Consider the following 25,042-nt stretch of genomic DNA (forward strand, 5'->3'; position numbering starts at 1 on the left):
GTTTCACAATACCTCATACTTCAGTTAACCATGTCTAGACCAGGTTTTAATGTTCGTACACAGTGCCTCATAGTTCTACTGCAAATGGAAATGCATCGAACGTTATTCTGAATGGGTCTCGCGATTTGCAACTAGGTTGCATTGATTTAAAGACAGCAGACATTTCAGAAGATCGAGTAATGTCGCTTTTTGTTGTTACACATTTTATAAAGCTGGATTCTTTGTCTGATCTGGGGTTTATTATCATAGTAGTTCTAAGCTGTGTTATTAGCCACATTGATATATGAAAGGTGCATTATAATATAACTTTTGTATGCCACCTGATGTGGTTCCCGTCAGTTGGGATCCATCACTTGGTGTGATAGGTTATCTTCTGGAACTCTTAAGTATTTTGTGTGTTTAATCTGTTATGATATACTAGGGTTGTTTGTTGTTTTGTTTTTTGTTTTTTTTTAAAATTTTTTTTTTTGTTAATTATAGCATAATGCTAATTTAAAAAGCCTGTAAATCTCATAAATAAGCCAGCTAACAGAGTTGTATGCTGAAGAATAATCTAGCTGTTGCCTGTATGCTGCTAAACCAAAACAGAATTAGAACTCTTTTGAGGCAAATGCAGTTAAGACCCTACATAGTGCATAAACAGAGCATTGCAATGCTACTAGCAGTCGCAGGACCCAGGAGGACTGGATACATTCTGTCCAAATTTCAGGAACATTTCTTACTGCTTACCTCATAAAACACTTCTGTTTGTGGCATCTCTGTGTCTCTGAACCAAACATGATTACTGAGTTAGTGGTTGTTGGTTATGTTATGTGTTACACTGAGTGGCAGTGTGTACTGCAAATTTCTTTCCAATATTGTATGTACTGAAATGCCAAATCCAGATACGTGGGTTCATGTGCCAACAGAGATGCTTTGTTTGTCACGTTGTTATAACAATCTGTAGTAAGCAAGCAATTCAGATTTGTACATTTTTATATTGTACTTATTGGCATCACTGGTCTGAAATGCACATTTTCACCAACAGACCTGTAACAGACAAGTTTCCAGCAAAAAAAAAGAAAAAAAAACAACACTAAAGTCTAGAAATAAAATTGGTAAAACCCAGTGCCTGCTTGTTGTGTCATTTTATTACTTTCACACATGCAGAATGGTAGTAACTGTGTCACGTAACAAATAAGCCACGCCACTTTCATTCTGACTGGGCTTTAGTAATTGCAACGCTAACATTTTTATCACTGCTTTAGGAAGGCAGGTGTTTTTAGAAGTGGGCAGGTGACTAGCACTCAGTTACACTTGTCAGTGTTGGTCAGTGTACGGTTTTGTGCCCGGCAACGCATTTACAGAAATGCTTTGTTTTAAAAGCAGCTAAGTTAAAATCAGTCGTCTCTTCCTTCCCCCCACCTCCTACACAGCTTTTGCTGGTTACTGGTATCAGAGATAATGAGGAATTAATACAGAAAAAATTAAAAGCCTGCTAAAATACACAAGAAAGAACTGGACTTGAGAAGGAAATACAACAGTAATGAGGTACAATTACAAAATGAGAAAAACTTACAACCTGTTTGCCAATTCCTTCTCCAAGGTGCCTTTCTGAAAATAGGATGCGTGTTGCCAATTGCAAGAGCTGGACACTGCAGCAACAGATTATTCTTTGTGGAGAACGATCACTTCTAATCTATATAGTGACTATTGAGAATGAGAGGAGAACGTGATGTCAATTACTGCATTAGAAGTATCAACTCGCGTAAAATGTCAAGTCTCCCTGGATGACAAATCTCATACCTGCTTTATGAGCTTCCCAGTGACTAAACTGCACATCACAACCGATTCTATGCAATAACTACGCAAAGAAGGCTACAATGAAAGCTACTGACATCTGTTTCACACAGTCTAGTGCAAAATCAGTCTCTCCTAGTGCAGTCACTCATATGTTTTGAGTGAGGACATACTTATGATCCTGATTTGGGACAAACAGCTTTTTGCTGGGGAAAAAAAAAAAAAAAAAGCGATGAGAAATTTCAATCTGCTTTCTGTTGAACATGTTAAGTGATTTTTGCCTTTTCTATGATGTTTTACACTATTAAAAACTGATATTCTGCAACTTTAGTAGGTCTAAGCCCTGACTGTCAGCTCTGCTATTTAGATTTTCTTAAGCATCATTTCTGAATGCAGCCTAGTAAATTCAAGTGTATTATTCACATTGAAAAGGGCAGGATGACAAGAATGTAGCAAGAAAAACAATTTACTATAGGCTGTAAAAAATATGCACATTCAGCTAGGCTGCACTCTTGCTCATTAAAAGGAAAAATACTTTATTACATCAGATGGAGAAGTGTACACACAAAACCTCCAAAAGATCTCCAAAAACTCCAATTCCATTGCTGAATTCAGACTGGCAAACTTTTATCTTTTATGAACATTATATGAACATAAGATCTTTTATCTTTTATAAACATTAACATCACAAATTCTTTATTAAAGAATAAGCAGGGTCCATTAAATGCAGAAATTGGAAATTCACTTACATGGAAGCATACTTGGCATTTAAAGGGATGGAAAACTCCAGATAGAGAAGAAAGAGAAGCTTGGAGCTACTGTTCCAGGGGAGCCACAGGAATGACCCAAACAGGTGGGCTAGATGCTCTGGTAAGATTCCTAGTAGTGTCACTGAAAAGCTACAATGGGACAAAGGTAGTAAAGCTACAATTGATGGCATTTCAATGAAATCTCACCAACATCTCTTAATGGGAAATGTATCTTTTTCAGACAAACATGGTGATTTTATGATCCCAGCAATATAACTGACATAGGTAATTGCAGTGGCACGGCAAACGTATGATTCCCATTTAGCTTTTGAGTTCCCCACAATATTGAGATCAAACAATGATTGTGTATTTGTTAACTGGATTGCACTGCTAACATAAGGCTTGCTAGACTTCCGATTTTGCTCTTTAGGCTCTAGGAGCAAGATAAAAGTTCTCTTTTTGCTTTTTTAGAAATCTGATAAGAAAATCAAACAGTTTCTCAGTGATCCCATTAGCACCTGCACAGCCATACTAAGAAACTGCTAAATATCTGCAGCCACAATTTTTACGAATACTCTTACTTAAAGAGAAAACTGCTGGCAGAAAGACTGGGTACTGGGTGTACCACGAACAAGGCACACATGCAGCATCTGAACTCTGCATGGGCTTTGCTGCTGTACCACCCCGCAGTACAGAGGCAGCTTCTGGGGCCCAGGCTGTACACAGCACTTCCAGCCAACTCCTGAATATAAAAACCAACACTCTGCAGAGATCAATTCCTACCGGAACGGCTCCGGTTTTTTGGATGCAATAACTACTGTACACAGATTAATTCCAGCAATAGCTTTTACCTTTCCAAGCTCCCTCTCTGGGTGTTGGAGGTTGCACTTAGTTCTGCTAGAGGTCTTCTCACTTACACTGTATGAGAAAAAGAATCCATTTGTGTGGATTTCATCTCTGTTCTCATTTTACTTATGGCTTCATTTATAATATTTTTGAAGAAATGCAACACTTAGTATTTATTTCAGGTAAACAACCCATCCCAGTGTAGCAACCCATCTCAAAACAGAACACCAAGCCTGCACATTCACTTAAAGACAAATAGAAAGTTACACTCCTGTCACATTCAAAATACAGATTAGGGCACAGCTACAGCACGATGCTTCCGACTAAAATGTCTGTCATATGGTGAGGCCTACCTGAAAGCCAAAGGCTGCCCACTCAAATCAGACCTTGATTACATCTGCTCACCTCTGACTGACCTGTCATGAACTGGAAAACACAGAAGCAAAACAGGAATTTAAGCAAATGTTGCTTAAGTCATATGTGATACCAGGCTTGGATGGGGTAAGCGGTGAAGGCTTAGGGCTTCAATTTATCTGTGAGTGCATGCGACTCACAGAACAGAAATCACTCTCTACTCACCATTCTCAATCTGAGCAAATAGATTTTGGATGATATGTTGCTGTAGTGGTATGGCTTTTTTATTTCACCCATCACACGTGAGTACCTGTGGCACTTGTCTGCATCCATCCAGACGCTATATGCCATTAAATGCCTGGTCTCCTGTGAGAGCTAACAAGTTACCTACTCCTGTGAGGATGTTACTTGTAACATTAGCACCAGTCTTCAAGGAGTTGGGCTGAGATGAGCAAACCATTTAACAAAGGCCACTAAGCCACCACTAGAGCATTACGACAGCTTGCCTGAGCCAGCAGTGAACGAGTGACCCGGTGTCCTAAGTCACTGCTCTGATGGTAAACTGTCTGAAACAGACAATTGAGCTTTTTGATGTTTTATTTCTCCTTTTATTAGATTTTATCACTGTAGGTTGTTTGAATACCCAGTATTACTTTTGAACAGCTTTTTTGCTCCTTCAGCACACACAGGCCATCGTTCTTTACATCTGGTTGCTGGCGATGCTAATTATGAAGAACAGCTCTCCAGCAAATTTACTCCCCAAGCTTTCCAGAAGAAATCAGCAGTTATTTTCTCAAAACTAAACATTATTTCTTATAAACGCATTTATTTCATTTTTGACTTTCTACATCTGTAGCTGTTTCAGTCATTCCCTGGGACCACTTTGCTTCTTTTACACAATGTGTTTATCGACTGTGTATTAATCCTGCTTTTTCTTTTCATGGAAGCCCTTGCACTGCAAAGAATCAGACAAGTTCCTCCTTTATGAACAATATAATTTAAACTGATCACCTGAGAATTCCAGGCAAATCACAAGTATAGCTCCTTGTAAATGTCTCTCCAGATTTTTCTCTAACATGATTTCTCTCATTATTTCTCAAACCACTGATTGCTTGAGCAGTCTGTCCCCACGTTACTGCATAAGACAACTTCTAACATTCATGACATACAATTATAATGTACTTATGGTTAAGGTGGTTTACAAATTCCCAAACTGTGCTCAAATAAATCATTCTCCATTTCACTCAGCCGTCCCAGATATGACGCAAAGTGATGCTGTAAGTTTAACATGGTTTTAAGGTTACAAGGTGCTTGACTAACTGTGCCACAACCAAGGGTGCTCTCAAGAAAATACACTGCAAACACAATCTCTAGCTTTCCTTTAAAAATTACATACTATTATGTATTCTACATTACATACTATTATGGTTCTGAGTTTCAAATATTCATTTGTTTCTACTTGTATTCCAGAGACTATTAAGTGCTTATTAACAATAGATTTTTTTTTTTTAAGAAGGTAAGTGGGGTCTCAAAAATTCAGTGTCTGCACATACACTACACTACAAAAAAAAAAAAAAAAAAGAAGCCAGTTTAGAGAACAATGTGGGCATGTGTTTTTAAACTACTGTTCGTGCAGTCTGGTCAGGACTGTGTGACACAGTATACAGTGTTTTGTCATCCAAGGAATGTCTTTGATCAAGAGTTTATGCAAGAAGGAAAAAAAAGCCATGAAACCCTAATCCGTTCCCACAGTCCAGTAAACGTGAGCTGGACAAACAGTGGACAATAGCAGTAAAGCTTGCTGCTGGAACAATAGCTGCAACTAAAAAAATTAAAGGGTTGCTGACTCACAGTTCCTACAATCAAGATTCCACGCGGTGTCGATTATTCCACAGAATCCTGAAGAAGCTGAAAGTTACAAACTGCAGCTAAACATTACATGTAGCAGCAAATTGTGCCACTAAACAATCAACAAGGAAGAAGACAGTGACAAATCCTGATGCTGACTCCGCTTAGCGCAGAGCTCAGATGCAGAAACTGAATAAGCAATCCTCATCCTGCCAAAACAGGACTTTTGCTGAAAGTAAACTCCATAATTTTATTATAAACAAATAGCAGTTTAATTCTTTCAGACAGTATTCCACTATTCCAGATGCCATCCATACATATTCTGCACTACAGACAAAGTTTCTGTTGTTGCAATCGAAAAGCTAGATGCTATTTCTTGTACCTATTCAGAAACCATCTGTATGCTATTTTGCTAGGACAAGAAAGAAAGAAAGAAAGAAAGAAAGAAAGGGAAGGAGGGAGGGAGGGAGGGAGGGAGGGAGAGAGGAAGGAAGGAAGGAAGGAAGGAAGGAAGGAAGGAAGGAAGGAAGGAAGGAAGGAAGGAAGGAAGAAGGAAGGAAGGAAGGAAGGATTGGCTAATTACGTATATATACGTAATATACGTATATATATATACTTGTATATATATATATATATGAGAAACAATACTGTACAGCAAGCCACTTCAGTTTCAACTGGCACTTTCTCTAGCTTTCATATATTTTATATGAGAATGAATGGGTACTACTTTACATTAATGAAGATCTCCAAAGTCTTGTATACTGGTTATGTCTCAGACAAATATAGTGACCATGTTTCCTTCTGCAGAATATTACATCATTTGGTAGAGCTATATCCTACTCAAGAGTTGACTTAAATATTTTACTTAAAGAATCCTAGGCTGAAGAATGCTGTAAGAATATAATTATTACACTTAAGGAATAAACAGTCCTGTGATTAAGGCAGGAATATTCAGTGCAATGTCAGTGATAGTCACGTTAGTTCCAGATGAACTAACTACAGTGAAGAGCCTCAGCACCAGATTGCTCTAGTTAGCCTCTACAAGTCAATTTTAGACATCAAAACTTGCAGCTTGACCACAGCACTCATTTCATCTCTCCAAGATCTCCATCTTCTCTGGCGATATCTCCCTGATAATGTGTACTGACACAACTGTCCATTAAAAAACAAAAACAACCAAACTTGGGACAGACTATAAAATGAGAATCTTCGTGGTTACTTGTCCAACTATGAAAGCTGAAGTTTTAGGCTGTAATTAGTCCAGAACAAGTTGCCATGAGAAACTGCAAAGGGTAATAATATTTCAAAGGCATTAATATTCATGCTGCATTGTACCAAGAATATGAAGAATTACCACTTTCATTTGAAACCAAAGCCTTTAAGAAGATCTTGATGGGACTCATCACACACACATCACTCTACCTGTCCGATCCTGCTTTGTTACAACCTCCTCTGGTGTGCCCTTGGAAATAATGATTCCAATCCAGATGGACTTCACCTAATTCTAGTATTTCAGAAGCTTTCAAACTATATCCTTAAGATCATCAGACACACAAACACCAGCACTTGGTAATATTTAGTGCTTCACATTGCCAGCACTGCAAAAAATGTTTAAGAAAATAATGACCCTGATGAGGAGCTCTACCTTCACCTTGAGCGTCCCCTTTGCCTCCAGAAAATGCCACTTATTAGTATAGACAATTCCTCTCAAACATTCAACGCTGTAATTACAGGACATGATAAAAAAAACACAGATGTTCAAGTAGGTCACCAAGGAGGAAGGTACCTGCTTTTATTGAAGAATAAAACTTGAAAACAATCTGAAATTGTTAAATCAGATCTTGAAACAGAAGGCTGTATTTAATAAAAGCCAGAGCTTTTGCAGATTGCAAGTAAATAATAAATAATCAGTACTAGATCCAGGACTTTAGTTGCATGATTTTTAGAAACACAAGATTCAATTCAGAATGGCTTCTAAATGTGTGTAGATACACACAGAACAAAAAGATGTGAACAGGATAAGATTTATGGATTTCAAACTTTCCAAATTCACATTATGTGATCTCTTAATGTGGGTAAGTTGTCTTAAAAGAATATAAGAAGTTCTAACGCTAAAGCACTGTGGAGCAAGAAGGTGCAGGTACACTTTAGAATGAGGAATCTTGGTTTGTTTCAATGAGAGAAACTATTTACAGCCAAAGTGTAAATAAACTCTCATGAATACACCCAAGGGCTCAAATTCTTCCACCTCTTCCAAAACAAAGCATTTGTTCATACATGTTAATACTGAACCACGGTGAAATTAAAGCTCACAATTCTATCTCAACATTTCTAATGCATACTCTAAAATAATCAATAGAAGCGTGCTACCTTTCTAGAAACCCTAAGGACAGACCAAAATGGGTGCTTGACTCACTCTTTCTCTACATGGTGCATTACCAGAAAGCCAGCAATATGAGATTGCACAGGTTCTATGTACAGGATAGAAAACACTACTGCTTTTCTATTTTATACCTCAGTAGCAATCAGATCAAAAAGTCACATAACCAAACTGGGATGTCAGGCTTTCCTTACAAATTCAAATACGAGTTACAGTAACCTCGTTTTGGGACAACATAATAGGATTCTCCTGTATTGCTTTCTGATGGAACAACTGCACATGCACATTTGTTTTCTCTGATTTCACAATTTTTTGTTAATTACAGGTATTTCTTCAGAGCTGAACTTGATCCCATTCACATTACAGTTCATGACAAATGGAGTGGAATTATTCTTGTTCAATGAAGATGGAACAAGTATTTTAGTAATGAATTTAACTTGAAGGTTTTAATCTCCATCTGTAGGAGAACTGTTAGTCACAGCTTGAACTGGTGACGGAGCACCTGGTGAAGAGGTGTGGCTGGCCCAGGGGGCACAGGCAAATTGTTGGCACCTGTGCTCCCTGCATGACCAGAAGGTGTGGACTGAGGGTGGAGCCCCTCTGATCTCAAATAAGGGCCAGCTGCTAAAGGGAGAACATCTCTTGGGCATTGGCTGCTTCTTGAGAAGGGGTGTTGTGTAGCCAGAGATCCAGTTGGGTGAGTTCAGCTCTTCTTTGTGTATACGACTATTGGGGTACCTGTGAGTATTGCTAAGAACCTGGCAGAGTGATTTGCTTCTCTGTGAGTAGAACACTATCCTGTTTTTTTGTTCTTTTTGAAAATCTGTGTATAGAAATGCAGTCTCAGTAAAGAACTTTTACTGTGTTAATGTAGTACAGTGTTACAAATAACCAACAAAGTCATGTTTACATGTACTAGTAATGACTGATTTGGGATTAGCAGCTAATGACCCCATGATTGTAAAACAACGCTGAAATCAGAATGGAATTCTGTAGGGAATTAATTCACTGTAGTCAGAGATGAGCTTACCTTTCCTTGTTGATGCCTCAAAACTCACTGTTTCTTGTACTCTTGTAATTTAGAAATGAAAACTGTAAGTCTTCTCAACTGAAATGACTTCAATACACTACCAGTAATTAGCTTTGCATTCACTCCTAAAATGAAAAATGTATGCTCAATGCCTTGAGTTAAGTTCACAAAGAAACAAAACAAGCTAGAACACAGCCCCAACAAGTCAGAAAATTAAGAGTTAACTATTTCAAGTGTTCCTCCCTAACTACTGAGCATAACTAGCGGTGGTGAATAAAAACATACTAAAATGCATTGCTCTGAGTCTTAGTAACTCCAGTATTTTTGGCAGAGATCTTCCATGCTACTTGTTTTTATCAGATCAACTATCTCCAGGAAGACTTAAACCATCATGACTGCAGAGCCACGATCTGTCCTACTTTATTAATAAACTGATATTGTAGTCTACAAGACTGCATTTTTTTCTGCATCCCTCCCTCCCAGACCTTAAAGCAATCCTGAAGTTGTGCAGTCAGTTGCTGAGACCAGAAAATGTCTGAGTGACTGTTTCACAGATGCTTTATTCAGATTCTTCACGCACAGATCTTCTGATAGTCTTTAATTACAGTTCAAAACCTGCTTCCACCAGGGTCCTGACAAGATGAGTAATGACAGGATGCTAATGAAACCTTTCATAAGAGTTTTTCATTAATTTCTAACAGATTTAAGAAAGGTGTTAGCAATGTTAGCAAGACAGGCATCAAAAGAAGAGAAAACGTATGCCCTATGCCTCATGAAACCAACTGGTTTTTTGAGTACCTTGGCTATCCCGAACATTAATGATTTTTTTTTTTTAAATAGCATTGTAGTTGAGTTTCACAGGTTTTTGCTAACTCCTATGTTCTTCATTTCCTAGGTTCCTTCTCTGAGAAACGCAACTGAAAGTAGAAGCATGTAAAAAGCCAGGTACTCCTAGCTACTCTTGATGTCAGTAAGTAGTACATCCTGAAGTATTCAAGTAATTAAAATGCAAGGTTGTTTGCAAGGAGTCACACTGATTAAGACAAAATGATATTCATCATGTAATCCGGTCTTTAACTCCTTAGCTGTCACTAAGGCATAAAAAAAAAAAACCTCTGTGCTGTGAAGACTGCCATTAAAATCCTGAACATCATAAGAAACCCTAATCCACAACTCTGTTACAGAGGATATTTTTAAAAGTTTCCACTGAAGAAGTGTATAATTACATATCCAACAGAACTATTAACTGTAGCTCATTTAATACAAATTATCATGCCCACAAAAAAGATAAATCAGAAAAATACAGATGTGCACACACCTGTAGCTAAATTAAGGACCTAAAGCTGGCATATCCCAGTTTGAGATCAGAGATGCTACAATCTTTATAGTTATTTTCATATTTATGTTAGCAATTTATATTAAAATACAGATTTTATTAGAAGATGATAGTAAAGCAATAGCAGAAATTTAGCCATGAGATTTAAAAATAAGGTGGTAAGTGACTGATCTGCAAGGATCCCTTTTTGCCTCAAGACAACGAAATGAATTTTGTATTCAGTACAATCTCTAGAGAAGCACTTAAAATGTCACTTACATTGCATACACTTCTAGTCATCAAATGCACCACAGATACTTTGAACTCTCACATCTTTCCCAGTTTTTCTACATGTTTTTGCGAGCCATGTACAAAGATTCCAGAAAAGATCACATCTTCAAACTTGAACGCTTAGACATCCAGTGCTTACTTCTCTTTGTACATCATTCAGAAGAGCAATAAACTGCCTTTCTGAGACCAGATCAGGTTGGGGGGAAGGAGGACACTTATTTTAAATACAATATCTAGTTTTCAACAAAAAAACACTGAGTCAGTCACAGCTGAATATTAGCACACTCTTATTGCTTTGAAGTAAATAGGTAAAATAACATGATTTAAAAAAAAAAGTATTAATTTGTGGATCCTGAGACAGCTTTTTCAAATTTGGTTTTCTCTGAAGAGAATATAAAATGAAATTACATTTCTCTGGTAAATGACCTCTCTGTTATGTGTCTATTTACTTATTGAGGTTATATGTATGTTCTTCTTTTCTGCTTATGTTTCAGCTGCCCACACACTGGAGCTTGTTCACGTTGCCCAGTGGTTTAAGATGCATAACAATTAAAAGCCATACTTAACTGCCCTAAATGAAGATACCAGCAATGCTGTCATGTCACTCCCAAAGTCTGAAATAAAGAAACAAGCTACAAATAAATCCTACCTCAATACTACTTTATTTCAAAGGAATTCACTGCATCATTAGAAGAGCTTCAACATGCATACATATATTCTGCACTACTTGAACAACTTCACCTTAATAAATACTTGTGAACTATTACAAGAAGCATTACTTATAGGCTGTTTTTAAACAGTATAAAAACCTCCTCCACTAGATGGCTCTGACAGTATGTACATCAAAGCTGTTTGAACACTTACATATTTACATATGTACACCTGTAAGTAATAAAGGCAGCTGATATTGACATTCGTATACTGAGGAATCAGGCAAAAATAAAGATGATTTTGAAATGAAGTCAATACATATGTGCACATGTATACATTCAACAAAATATTTGCATCTTTTTAGTCCAAAATTACAATAAAAAAGCAAAACACACGCCTTTGCATCCCAGATGCAAATGCACGGTAAACATTTTAAAAAATTTAAGCTGCACCTGTCCTTCCCACATGACCAGAAGGAGTGGACCCAGGGTGGAGCTACGCCAGACTCATATAAGAACTAGACACTGAAGGGAGAGCATCTTTTGAGCCTTGGCTGCTTCCTGAGAGGCGGTGCTGTATAGCCAGAGCTTCCCTTCACCAGCAAGGTGATTTCAACTTTTTTTTTCTGCATGTGACTATTGGTGTACCAGTGGGTTCTTTTCCTAGTTATCACTAAGAATCTGTCAGAAGCAATTTTGCTTCTTTGTGGGCAGAACAAATAGCAACTTCAAAACTCTTCCAGTAGCCATGTTTCTATTATTGATAACTTAAATTGCTAGGGTCTGGGTCTATTTGTTCTTGTTTTCTGATGTTTGGATAAGTCTGCAAAACTGGTATGGGAAAAAACCACAAGATTGATACTCTGAGTTGCAGCTACTTTATGAACTTAATAAGATATCTTAACCTTACTTCATTTGCGTTCTTACTTCATTTGTATTCTACCTTCTACCCACAGAGGTGTTCATTACTGCAAGCTCTATAGGCAACTGATTCAATCTTACTTCATCTAAAAAACCTACACATTGTGTAAAATGGATGATCTACATATGTAGATTTTTAATAATATAAATTCTTTAAGTAAGGAAGCTTTGCATATGCATGTGTTTTCCTTTTAAGGAAAGGCTGGTGAAGAATAAATCAAATACTTCTATTTAACAGGTTTTCACTGCTTCTCTAATCCTAAATAATGCCTTGAGATTAAAAAAAAAAAAAAACTTGACAAATATAAGAAACCATCAAATGTTTTGTTCTTTTTCTTTACCACTTTAATATTTAGCATCTCTCTGCTACTTGGATTCTGTTTAAGACAAATAAACGCTTTTCCAGTTATCTGTTCTTTAATACGTCTTTTTTCATCCACGCTGATCTTCAGCTTTTATATTCAAAATGTAAGTGAAGGCCTTTCAGTACTGACTCTAAAATCAGATCGAATATTTAGCATTGAACAAACCTAAAAAAGAATACATGAGAGTGTTTTGATGCGTCCATTTTCCAGAAGGAAATTCAACAAAACTATTAATTCCTCCTTTTCTATTCTTCTGGTCCTGCTTGTAATTCACTGTCAAATAGAATTTTCAATTTTCCATTTGTTTAATTTTATTCTTTTATTTTGCATTTGCTATCATTCAGGGAATTTTCAATTCAATGCATTTTTACTATGACTGCAAAAGAAGGTGAAATATTTGCAGAAAGCAATACTATTTTGTGCTAAAAACAACTTAATCCTACAAACCTGTTTAAATTTTCCTCTGATTTTTTCCAGATCATCTTGAAGCTTTTCATAAGTGGGATCTTCATATGGGAACTTCTGAATCATTCCTATTAATGAATCCAGAGCCCTTATCTTTTTACTGAAAAAAAAAAAAACCACAAAAAAATAGTAAATAACAATGAGCCTCGCATAGAAGTCTTTCCATCTGTCAGTATGAAAATTGTATCAGTATTTTATAACTCAGAGCACAGAATCCAGCCCTCTGTCCTTATTTCATTCAAATTCCCTCATACATATTTAAGACATCTTCAGAAACCAAGCTTGGTACAACTGACAAATGTAAGGCTTTCCTTTTAACTTACCTCCCAAAAACAGACATCTAGTCAGGAAACATCTAGTCAGAACTACCAATTAGATGACTGTGTGTAATAAATGCAATAAGAAAGCTCACCAGAACATGTATTGAGATATATTCTATTGAGATAGCTGGAAGCAAGGTGACATTTTGTTCAAATTAATCAAAACTAGTCAGAAAAAAGCATTAAGTTCTACCAAAGGAAAGTAATAATCAGTATTTGGGAGTGTATGTATCTGCATATCTATAGAAAACTAGAGAACAGTAAGAAAAAGAAAGTGGGGCACCTAGAAGTGCAGCAGATGTATTTCTGTTGCAGACAGATAATAAATCACGCAGAGACCATAAAATATCAGACATGGAAAGCAAAGATTGCTAGCATCACCAAAAACGTGAACTATCTGTGACACACTAATTCCCTTGCATGTCTCACTGGCTTAGGGAAACAAGCTATGATTAATTACTGATGGTGAATTACAGCTCCCTCAGAAGAGGACCTCAGTGATTTAACACGAATGTCTGTCTTGGATGATGGGATGAGTGTATCTGTAAGAACAAACACTGCTAACTGGGGGATATACTGCTTCCACAGTGAGTGTTCAACTCAAGTCCTTATGAACTCTGAATACTGCTCATGTATGAAATTTTATTCAGTGCCTTCCTTCAGTGCATTCTAATCATTATTCAGGTATGTCAGACATAATGAAGTTTATTAACAGGTCGGGAAAACAAATCTGTCCAGTCAAAATTTAAACAAATTAACAGAAATAAAATACTGCTTAAGAATTAAACCATTTATTTAATAATAATCTGCTGAAAACTAACATTTAAGATGTTCAGGTTTTAATGTACTAATGAAATTCATCTATCACTTTACTGTTAAAGCATCCATTGGAAATTATCGTTTAATTTTCAGACAATGAACTTGAGCCCAAGTTTTTATTCAGGTGAATATATTTGGGAGTTTCAAATTGCCATGAAGCACATGGATACTGCATTTTACAGAAGAAAACGAAGAAAACATTACCGAAACAAAAATGCCACCAGTTCTATCAGCTTCTAGAGGACTTTAGATAGGCCAATATATTCTGGCTTTTTTTGTTTTCTTCCAGGGAACACACTCTACTCTGTTCCTCTGTCATGAGTCTTAAGAAAGCTGTTTAACCAAACATAAAGCACACAGGTGATGGGTAGTGATGAGAAAAAATGCATCATAGCAGTATTTTTAGGTACATAAATAACAGCAAAAACACAGTGCAGGAAATCTGTGTGTTTGATTCTGTGCAGTCTAAGTACTTTCATAACAAAGAAACTATTTTTAAGTGATAATATTGTGTAGCTTTTAACATCTCACCCCTATAACACTCTCACAGCTTTTAAGTAATTAAAGACACCAGTTTGCAAACCTGACTCTGTGGTGCAAGAGCAGTAAGTGTTGCTAGGATTTTGAAAGCATGCATTATTCTCCATATTGAGAATAGAATGGAAGTTGTGGGGGGGGAGGAGAGAAGCAGGTTGTAAAGGATGTCTGGAAGTTATTCAGTCTTCCTTCTGCCCAAAGCAGGGCTAACTTTGAAGCCCAATGAGATTCTTCAGGACCACCTTCAACCAAACTGTGGAAAACTACAAGGACGGGGCTTCTGTCCTCAGCTGGGACAACCTGTTCCAGTAGTTAAGAGATCATGCTGGAAAGAACCTTCTCTCTATGCCCAATTAGGATGTCAATTGTTTCAACTCGTGAAAAGTGTCTATTATTCTTCCACTGTGTGCTGCTGCAAGGAATGCATCTCTAGAACTTCCCTTTGTGCAGAGCAAGTACGCATCTCCATCTTCTCTTTTTCAGTCTGATGAAACCAAGTTCCCTTATCTTCTTTTCAGCATCAGATGGTCCAGATTGCAATGCAATCCCAGACACCACCTATCTGCTCACCCTTCTGTTTTTCAGTATCCTCTTTTTTAAACTGAAGAGGAGGCAAAACTGGACACCATAACTTGAAAAAACTATTAAAGGGATATGATTTATACTTTTAAAACCCTACCTGTTCTTTTCATCCGTACATTTTGGGAGCAGACACTGCCAGGTCAGTGCAAATCCAAGGTAGCTGCCGATCTGTGAATTTTTAAGAACGTCATGGAGGGAAAAAAAAAAACAACAACACATATTTAATAGTGTAGTAGTCAAAGAGAAGTAAAGCTCTGTATTCTCTTATTCCTTGGGAAACAAGTCATTGGATATACAAATATATTTCTACATTGAAAGGCTCAGAAAATGATATGCATGCTTTGAACCACAAAATTTATGAAACTGATGAGTTACTGCCAAATTCCACTTCAATCTGTGCATGCACCTGCCACTTAAATATACAAGACACAATTGGACTTGGAAGTTCCTTTAGCCTGCAAACTCCATCAGAGTACAGTGGGAACATCTGGGAGCTCTAGTCTTCTGGGAGTTATGTTTGTTAAAATACAAGTGCTTGAGAACTGACATCTCCAGAAATGCTCAAACATAAAAGAAAGTGAAGCAATTTCATCTGTGTGCACCAAAGCTGTTTGGAAACCCCAGGTAAGTGGAGACACCAACAGGATCACTTCATGTAGCACCAAGTTGCTGTGGTCTGGGGATGCTGGCCCATGGATTCTTTGCAGCAGTCTGCTCTGTGTAATTAGTGATGCACTACCATGTGGGTGCAGTACCAATCTTCCACCTGAGCCCAAGCACACACTGTATCTAATATTACCTCAGGGACATGCTGGAAAACAGGCATATTTTAACTGTAACATCCTGTTTTAATTCTTAATCAAGCAAGCCACTGTCAGATCAGTATTATTCTCCTCAAGATAGAAAATAGGCTGACAGCTCAAAGATTACCTAAGTCATTCTTTTCATTCTTTCACTTACTTAATATGACAGTGAGACTGTAAACAGATAATCTTCTGGAACCTCCCAGTATCAGTAGATTAGAGCACTTCTCTATTACAGTCTATATAGGACTATGGTGTATAAAAGTATTCAGTTTTAGAAGCTGTTTAACTGTCATCTTGGAACTGTACAGCTATAACGTTGGTAGGAAAATAAGCACTGTTCACCTTTACATCACAGTTAAGTACAAATTAAAGTTTTACAATAGCTGTCCTTTGAGAGTTTGCATTTACTGTTTTTGTTTCATACTGGACTAATACCACTGCTGCTGTTATTTCAGTAGCAATGTTTGAGCCACAAATTCTGCCTGCATTAGAAACAGGAAAGAGGGTGATATAGACAACCAGTACTGTCTGGTTGGGACATAACTTGGGTAAGAACCAACATTCCCTATTTCTCCCCTATGTTGAGCCACAGAAGATGGTCCAGGGAGCCTTTAGACATAACCTTAGGTTATAAAAATAAACACATGCTCCATCACCAACGTGATCTAAGCAAACTTGTTTGTTTCTTGTCCTCTCCTTCAGGGAAATAAAATACAGAAACCCATTTGTAACTGCAGGAGAAATGCTAAGTTATGGCCTGAAGCACTGATTGAGCACCTGGTGGGAAGGCAGGGCCAACCCAGGGGAGCTCAGGTGTATGCAATGCAGCTGAAATGACAAGAAGGGTTGGAGCCAGGATCCACCCCTTCCCAGACCTCATTTAAGGGATGCTGGTGGAGGTGAGAGTATCTTGCTGGAGATCCCTGTCTACCTGAGGTAAGTAGATTTTTTCCTTTGTTTTTTTGTGTCCATGGCTGCTGCATTTGGGCATATCTTCACTTGTTGCAGCCTGGGACTTTGCTTCCCTGCTACCACTGCTGTGTTTTCCGTCCTGTTATAGAGTTACAGCAACCTCCTCAGAGAACACAACTAGAACTGCATAATGCTGGTGACATTCAGTTTCAACCTCCTGTATTCTATAGAGTAATTCCACTGTAGTTTTCTGTGTGCCAGGTTCAGACTACCTGGAACACTCCTAGAATGAAGCCCGCAGGGCTCACGCTACCAATGTACAGGATTTTGCTCGATATATTCCTGTGCTAGAACCATTCTCTAAAGGAAAACAAAACAAAAACAAAACAAAAACAAAACAAACAAACCTGCAGCGAACTGCAATTCCCGAGTAGGTCTCCTTACCTCAGAACCAATCTTGGCGCCATGCAGAGCGCCGCACCTCCGCCCCTCAGCAGCCCCCGCCTGGCTGCCCTCGGCGTACCCCTCCTGGTAGCCCTCCCCGTGAAACCTGCAAGGACAGACACGCGGCTATACGCTTTCCTTTCCGTTTCGCGCCGCCATCGCGGCCGGGCTCGGCGCTCCCTCCCTCCCTGCCGCCGGGAGGGCCGCTAGCCGTGCCCCCAAAGGCTCCCGACCTGTCATCGGCCATCACGATCTCATCAAACATGTCCGATCCCGGGGAGCGGGCCGCCATCGCGCCGCCACAGACGGGGCCGGCGCCGCGCTCAGCACGCCGGGAGGCGACGGCGAGCCGGAGGGGCCGCCTCGCGTTGCCCCAGCGCGCAGGCGCGTAGCTTCCCGCCTCGCAGCACCTGAGCGCTCGCGCGTGGCGGGCGGCGCCGCGCTCCTCTCAGCAGCCTCCTAACGGGCGCGGCGCCTCGCCGGCCTTGCAGGCAACAGGGGGCGCCAAAGCGCCGTCGGTGCCGCGGCTCTGTGGAGCTGTGCGCCGCGTGCAGAGCGGAGCGGGGAGCTCCGGGCTGGGCTGCGTTGTGGAGAGTGTGCGTTCACGTGTCCGTGCGCGGGCTCGCATCTGCTGTCCTGCTCCCGTGTCACAAACGCGCACGTTGTGTTCGGTAACCATCTGGTGCAAGTGGAAATAAAGGTGTTTTTGAAGCTACCAGCTACAACTTTCGTCTTGCTTTGGAAGTTAATGACAAACAAGTGCTTTGATCTCAATAGGCAGATGGCTTGATTCATTATGCTGCAAATGCGGTAGTGTTCTAGCAAGTAAGCTGCCAAACTGCCCTCATGGGTCCTCAGCAATCCTGTCACAAATTCACCCCTACTTCAGCATCCCAATGACGACTCCTCCCCACAGCCATTCGCATCCCAGGGAAACAAACACAGCTCTGCTTCATCGTGTCAGCTGGCACCCGCACGTTTGTGAGGGACTGAGCTGCATTTACCTAGCTTACCATGTCTCTGCTCCTGCACAAAGCATGACTGTCCCAAGTTCTCCACAAACAGTTTCAGTACTTGGAATAGAGAGAGCACTGATCCTCAGAGCCTGAATAAAGGTTTTACAGCCCTTCGCACCTCCCCAGAGTGGAAATGGAGATGCCCAGTATCTCCTTTTCTGTACTTTCTCACTACTGACATTTACACATCATAGCTTCTAACTCGGACTTCACAAGGAGGCATTTGACACCTTACCTTTTAAATCCTTTTAGGGCTGTAAAATGTGCCACTGCAAATGGAAGGGCGGCAATTGCCCTACTGTCCTTGGGTTGCAGTGGTCAGCCAGGGCCTTTTCACAGCGGTGCTGGTGTTTGCATTCCCACAAAGCTGAGGACAATGGTGTTCCAAGGTTTTCCTGCACAAGTCAGGTGTTTGTTGGCAGGGAAAGCATTTTTACAGTAATCGTTCTGCCTCAAGCTGGGATCCTGTCACATTTCATAAGCAAAATGGCTAGGCCTGGTCAGAGCTCAGATGGGAAACCTCCAAGGAAAACTGAAGTGCTCCAGGAAGTGGTGTGGGTAATTTAGCCCCCGGCGTTCTTCCTCTGCCTGAATAAATATTGAGCCAACCTCTGACCATGCTGTTACAGTAAGAATTACCATGCTGCTCATGGAAGATGCAAACCCAGAGGTGTCAGCAAATAGGATGCTATTCCCCAATGGAAGGATGCTCGACTTTTTTTTTTTTTTTTTTTTTTGACCAATATTTGTGACAACAATGTTAAATCTACTTTAAAATCTCTCACCAGTTAATGTGAAGTGTGCACTCTGAATTTTATCATTTGCTGAGTTCCCGTTTAAAACTGTGAGGTTTTTTTTGGTGAAGAAGTGAGGTTTGGAACAGATTTTAAAAGTTCATTTTATGTTCTGGGTTTGGATTTCTATAAAGGAGTCTCAAAAGATGCATCTGATGTTCAAAAGATATATAGTCTGATCAAAAACAGAAATGAAAAGCTGAAAAACAGGACACCCCAAACCCAAAAATTTTTGAAATAAGACAACTTGAAAATCATCATGCATCTCCCAGTGCATGAAGAGTAAGAAACCTCTGCATTTGTGGCAGTGGCTCAGCATGAAGGAGAACGTGAAGGGAGATGTTTTGCAGCCAAGAACTCTGCAATTCTTGTGAGTCTCCCTATAGTATTCCTAGAGTGAAATGCTCAGTCTTTCCTTTTCCGCCAGAAATTAACATCTTTTTTAGGCCTAACAGCCATTTTCCCCCTTAAGAGCATTTTTTAATTGGGTGCCATTTTTAAAAAGGGAGCAACCTTCTACTTAGTGTGGTTTTGCATTTTGCAGGTAGCTCACACGTGGTGCTGAAGCTCTCCATAACAAAGCTACCTCTCTCAGTCTTGCAGTTTCACGTGGGGCTCCTCGGGAACAGACAGCAGGTGGACAAAAGGTCCACCACTGGCACTCACTGCCTGGCTTTGGGAAACTCACTCTGTCTCTGTGTTGCACCTCGACTGTGCCATCTCCACTTGGCTGCAGTGGAATCAAATTGCATAGTTTGATAAAGCTCCTTGATGTGTTTGGGCTGAAGAAGTCAGAAAAGAGTCAGCTAGATTTCTATATTGAAGATGATTTTTTATTGCAAATGTACATATTACACTACCAATAATGAACAGAAATTTAAAAAGCTATTGTTTCCTAGAATTTAATGATTACAAAACTTCACAAAATTTGTTACAACCAAAAAACCCACCTTCAAGAGTATATAAATAGAATTTTGAGCATAAATAACAGTAACAAAATAAACAGAGGTATGTATTTAATAAATTAATTATAAATATTGCATTGGCAATGAAGTGCTAGGTCAGAAGAACACCAGTGTTTCCAGTAGAGCTTTTTGTATAGAAATCTCTATTATGAGTGAGCCTTTGGAAATGAGTGGAATCTCTGAACCCTGACATGTGTCTTCTTTTGGTTTCTCTATGGTTATTCCTTTGTTAAATTGTCACAAGGGGAGAACAGAACTGAAGACATCAGATATATGCTTTCTGGCCATGAGATTCACACGATCCCTTTCTGCAAGAAGCACAGCATGGCCATCTCAGTTCTGCAGTGTTTAAGTCACTAAATTGTATCTCCACGGTTTCAACTGATGCAGAATCAAGCCTGGATGGACTTAAAAGAATTGCTGATGCTTACAGGCGAATCACAGAAATGTTCTTTGCAACTGATGTGACCTACACATCATCCATTTTCAGACTTTCTCTCTATTTGCTAACATACACGAGTATACACAGCAGAACCTATATCTGGATACTAATTTGAAATGCTCGTTCCTACCAGATGAACACAAATACTAGTTCTGTATACACTCATACCCATGTGCTGAATTTCCATTAATGTTAAAGACAAGTCTTTATGCTGGATGATGCAGATCCCCCAGTGAACATAAATTAACCTATAAAATACACCAAAAATCCAGTTTTTCAAGGTATCCTTTAGCAATAGGGGAAGGAAGAAATGTTTTCCTTTCTTCCCTTCTTTCCTAAGGGAAGAAAAAGCACAATATATAAGCAGAATTGTTTTTCAGTGGTATACTTTCAGCAGAAAGCTTTCCCAGAAGGTTGTCAGCAGCTTTTCAAGAAACAGCACTAACTTTAGTTCACATAACCACACTTGCTCAGTCTTCCTTAACTGTGTTTTGTTCCAAATGTTTGTCTACAAGGCTGTGAACTTCCCTGTGAATGGCAAGATTTCCTGTATATATATATGAGCTGAAACAACAGGTGAACATATGTGGTAATGAATTTGATGCATGAAAACTATGTATTTTATCATCACCACAGTAATGGAGGAACTCTGATGAATTTGTTGAGCTGCTCTTATTTAATTTTTCTTTTCCAAGTATACTATGGAGAGGCAATTCTTTTGAACATGGCATCTGGGCACTCAGCTCTTATAGGTAAAACACATTGTACGGGAAAGGCTGTCTCCATACTGAGACATGAAAAAAAGGTTTGAGACATCACTACACAAGAAGCTAAAAACCTGCAACATTCTGTGGTATTTCTTTAAAACCGAGTGTGCAGTCAGAGTCATTTCTGAAAGCTGGGGCTCTTCACTGGAGACAGTTTGGAAGTGATCCCAAAGGGATCCATGCTGTCCGTTTCGAGAGGCGACGAGTAGACCTCTGGCTCAAAAGCCTGGCTGTAATCACCGTATTCACCAAAGTCTGTCACCTCCACTGGCACAGTGTTGATCATAGGTAAGAAGTGAGACAGTGGGAGAAAATCTTTTCCTTTGAATTGTTGTCTTTGTTTGGCACTGCTCAAAGACACCGATATTCCGTATTTCTTTGATTTATACACGTTATAGCCATCTGGACGAATCTCCTCTTCAAAGGAACAGTCCTCAATGGAATAACTGAGCTGAACAGCAAGGAGTAAAACCAGTTACAAACATGCCCGCCAGACTCACTGCATTCAGTTAAGATCAGTGAAGAAAAACGTATTTGCTTAGGTATGCATCTGTAAAAGTACATTTGTGACATACTGTAGAGACGTTCTGCTAGGATCTAGGATCATCATTCAGACCTTCCCACACGCACTGCATTTCATACAGTGCTGGTGTTATTTCAGGATCAGTCACTGCAGGTGATTGAACTCCTGGTCAGCAAAAGGCAATTGCTAATGATGTCTTTCGTGATAAGTGAATGCTCTGCCCGGCTTAATACAGACTGTATTTGCTACTTTTCATTCTTTTCTCACATGCCATCAAGAATATGGAGTACAGTTAAGTACATGCATCTGAATGTCGTTTAAAAGCTCTCGTTAAACTAATCAGGTAATCAAAAAAGGACATTTTTTTCCAAAATAAGTTATGTAGTATTTTTCCTTCCACACACAATATGTATCTCAGAAAGATACCAATCTGTGATGCACAATTATGGCTGAATTGTCAGCTGTCCTTATTGCTATGAGCAGTTAGCCTCCCTTTGGAGGATGATGAAATCAGCAAGCTTCTTGAGCAAGTGCACTCTACAAACCACATTGGTTGTTGACAGCACCCCTATGCCTCCACCAGATTGTTCCCTGCTCACTGTAGTGGGATTGTCTCTAGAGTAGTTTTTAATACATTTCAAATGCACTTTAAGTACTTCCAGATCATTTTTTTACATAGGAGAAATTTGCAGTACGTCAGTATATGAAGCAGTTAAAGATTTCTGTTAAACTACAGAAATTCTGAGGGCAGGCTATGCAGCACACTGCCTGTTCAAAATCAACCTTAGCCATCCCTGTGTCCCATGTTAAGAAGGGACACATTACAAGAGGGCTGAATTTGGGCCCCAGACATTGTACCTGCCCTTTCCTTCTTCCACTGCTGATCTCTGGGCTATGGCACATGCTCTGCCTAGGCTGATAGCAGAGAGATGACAATGGGTGTCAAGGATGATCTGGTTTCTTGCCCTCAGCCTCACACAGGCTCAGCCCATGTTTATTGGGCATCGTAGGAGTACAGATGGCATATGCCAAAAGCCATTTATTTCTTCCTTCCAAGTACACACCTAGAGAAGGGTAGCTACAGGAGAGGGGGCTGTGTCTTAAAAGAGAAGATTTCTCTCCATGTGTCAACTTCTACTCCCTTCACTTCTGTGAATACTGTTACCAGAGTTGACAAAACTATTTTCTGGAATCCGGCAAATAGAATTGGTCCATGACATAAAGGTGTAATGGCATGGCCACATGCCATTGTGTTTTCAGAAGAAAATCTAACAACCTGTGAAGAATACTATACACCAACAAACCCACTCAAAGGATACTCATTAGCTTACAGAGTTATGTTATAAGAAAGCTGCTTTAAAATGCCTTGACTACAGCAGCTCCAATAGGAGCAGGATCTGGACTTGTTTTGATTTCATTAATCATTTTGCTTTGGATATACATTAAAACTTTAAGCTAATAATTGACCCACCACACTGTTAGAGCCTATGCACGTTATCACTGCATCAATTGTCTGATTCTAGCCCAGAAAAGCAAAGAAATTGAGAAAGAAAGACTCAATCTTATGTTGTATGCTCAGTCAATAACCTCCCTACACCCATCTTAGTCTGACTGAACATACCGGGAGTTTTGACAGTGGGCCAAGTCCTTGCCCTACTGCAATCAGCACAAAGTTTGCCGCAGCTATCAAAGCAGAATGGAGCCATGCCTTTACTACGGCACAATAAAAAGTCATCACCCCACGCAACCCAGGCTCCTGCAGAGTGCTTAGACAAAGCCTTGCTCTGAACCTTCAAAATTCTGGAGCTGGCAGCTTATCTCTGGGTTTACAAAGCCAAGTTTACATCGCTGATAATGTTTACAGGATATGCTGACATTGCTGGGTGAAAAGCGCAAGCCAGCGGCGCGGTGCCAGTTGGTCACTGAGCTCCACAGCCGGCTACAGGTGTGCTGATTCTCAGGTTGGAGTGGGACAGCAGGGCTCAGCCATCCTGAAGCCCTTTCTGTTTGGTACTACCTAAGAGATGGCACCCCTGTGTCTCTGGGGCTTGTTTGAGTGGCACATCTCCTTTCCAAAGGAAGCGATTCTTATTTCACTTTATTTTTTTCCCTAGATTATCTGAGCTGAACAGCGAGAAATTATTCAGCTTCAAAGCCCTAACTTCATCGGTTTCTGGGGCAGCCACCAAACAAGAAGACTTTCTAAACAAACTCACTGCTGGACGACACTGCATTTTCCACATGAAATAGGCACTGTGCATTCGGGACGATGTCCCTTTGCTGCTGTCCGCTGACGATCCCCGCTGCCTCCCGGGCAGTGGCAATGCCAAGAACCACCGACCCACAGCAAAAAGGAGGGGACACCCCAAAGCCCCGTTAACTCGCCGCGGCGCCAACAAAAACTCCCAACCCCCCACCCCCCTCTGCCATTCTCGACCGGGGGCTCACCTGCCCGTGTAGCCGCCCCGCCTCGTCCATGCAGAGGTAGCGGGAGCTCCTCACGCCCTTGATGGCCACGGTGCGCACCGCCACGGCGCGGATCTCCAACAGACCTGCGGGGAGAGGGAACGTGCCGTCAGCTCCGCGCCGCCGCCCGCCCGCCCGTCCCGTCCGTTTCCTCAGATCCCGGCACTCACTCTGCGGGCTCTGGCTACCGACAGCGTCCACCCGGCCGTCGCCACCGATGCGCAAGAAGCAGCTGAAGAGCCCGTGTTTGCTGGCGGTGTAGAGGTGCCGCAGCCGGATGGGTTCCCCCCAGCCGTAGTTGACGTGCGGGCCCGCGTCGGGCAGCGGCAGGGACCTGGCGGCGGCGGCGGCGGCGGCGATCCCCAGTAGCGCCAGGGCAGCGCCGGGGGCGGCGGGGCGCGGCCCCATCCGCGGCGGCTTCGGACTCAGACTCGGGCTCGGGCTCGGGTCGGGCGGCGGCGTTGCCGCGGGCGGTGCGGGGCGGTGCGGTACGGGGTTGGGCGCTCTGTGCGACCGGCGGTGTCGCGGAAGGGATGTAGCACGGGCCAAGCCGGCCCCCCGGCTTTTTATAGGCCTCCGTTATCAGCCCGATCGATTCGGCCGCATCCAGCTCCAATATAGAGCCCGTTTCATAGCGGGAATTGGTCGGGTCGGTC

General features: G+C 40.6%; 2 protein-coding genes and 1 long non-coding RNA gene across 13 annotated transcripts in view; 1 reads left to right on the forward strand and 2 right to left on the reverse strand.

The window, feature by feature from the left end:
• Window positions 1-17,800, reverse strand: part of LTO1 (LTO1 maturation factor of ABCE1) — a 28,325-nt gene extending 10,525 nt beyond the window's left edge. Inside the window, exons 1-7 of one of the 11 annotated variants that reach the window (XR_016466790.1) lie at window positions 17,647-17,800; window positions 17,414-17,519; window positions 15,349-15,419; window positions 12,976-13,093; window positions 3,728-3,800; window positions 2,529-3,446; window positions 1,205-1,689 (exon numbers count right to left, since the gene is read on the reverse strand). Coding sequence is in view for 6 of the 11 variants with exons in the window: in XM_031593301.2 (XP_031449161.1) it covers window positions 12,625-12,693; window positions 12,976-13,093; window positions 15,349-15,419; window positions 17,414-17,519; window positions 17,647-17,705 (423 nt within the window). In the remaining 5 variants the exon portion in view is untranslated. Of the gene's footprint in view, window positions 1-1,204; window positions 1,690-1,999; window positions 3,447-3,727; window positions 3,801-8,986; window positions 9,112-9,896; window positions 11,207-11,235; window positions 12,694-12,783; window positions 12,802-12,975; window positions 13,094-15,348; window positions 15,420-17,413; window positions 17,520-17,646 lie in introns of those variants that run through there. The other 10 variants (XR_016466789.1, XM_090140737.1, XR_016466792.1 and 7 more) reach the window with 10 other exon arrangements.
• LOC116229087 (uncharacterized) lies at window positions 8,586-11,175 on the forward strand. The gene is made up of 3 exons (XR_016466801.1): window positions 8,586-8,653; window positions 9,882-9,956; window positions 11,087-11,175. It is a non-coding gene; the product is annotated as an uncharacterized LOC116229087 (long non-coding RNA).
• Window positions 17,801-20,180: 2,380 nt separating the features above from the next.
• Window positions 20,181-24,794, reverse strand: FGF19 (fibroblast growth factor 19). The gene is made up of 3 exons (XM_031593225.2): window positions 24,557-24,794; window positions 24,369-24,472; window positions 20,181-21,848 (listed from the first exon to the last, which is right to left on the reverse strand). Exons 1-3 carry the CDS (start codon window positions 24,792-24,794, stop codon window positions 21,516-21,518), a joined length of 675 nt encoding a protein of 224 aa, XP_031449085.2. The 3' UTR covers window positions 20,181-21,515.
• Between the last annotated feature and the right edge of the window lie 248 nt (window positions 24,795-25,042).

Source organism: Phasianus colchicus, chromosome 5 (genome assembly GCF_987193195.1).
Source record: "Phasianus colchicus chromosome 5, bPhaCol1.hap1.1, whole genome shotgun sequence".
NCBI lineage: Eukaryota > Metazoa > Chordata > Aves > Galliformes > Phasianidae > Phasianus > Phasianus colchicus.

Bases quoted from the DNA above. Each gene is read 5' to 3' on its own strand.
- FGF19 (XM_031593225.2), bottom strand. From the start codon at position 24,794: ATGGGGCCGCGCCCCGCCGCCCCCGGCGCTGCCCTGGCGCTACTGGGG. The intron at 24,473-24,556 runs GTGAGTGCCGGG...CTCTCCCCGCAG, and splicing joins CGGTAGCCAGAGCCCGCAGA to GTCTGTTGGAGATCCGCGCC. The intron at 21,849-24,368 runs GTGAGCCCCCGG...CTTGCTGTTCAG, and splicing joins CGGGGCGGCTACACGGGCAG to CTCAGTTATTCCATTGAGGA.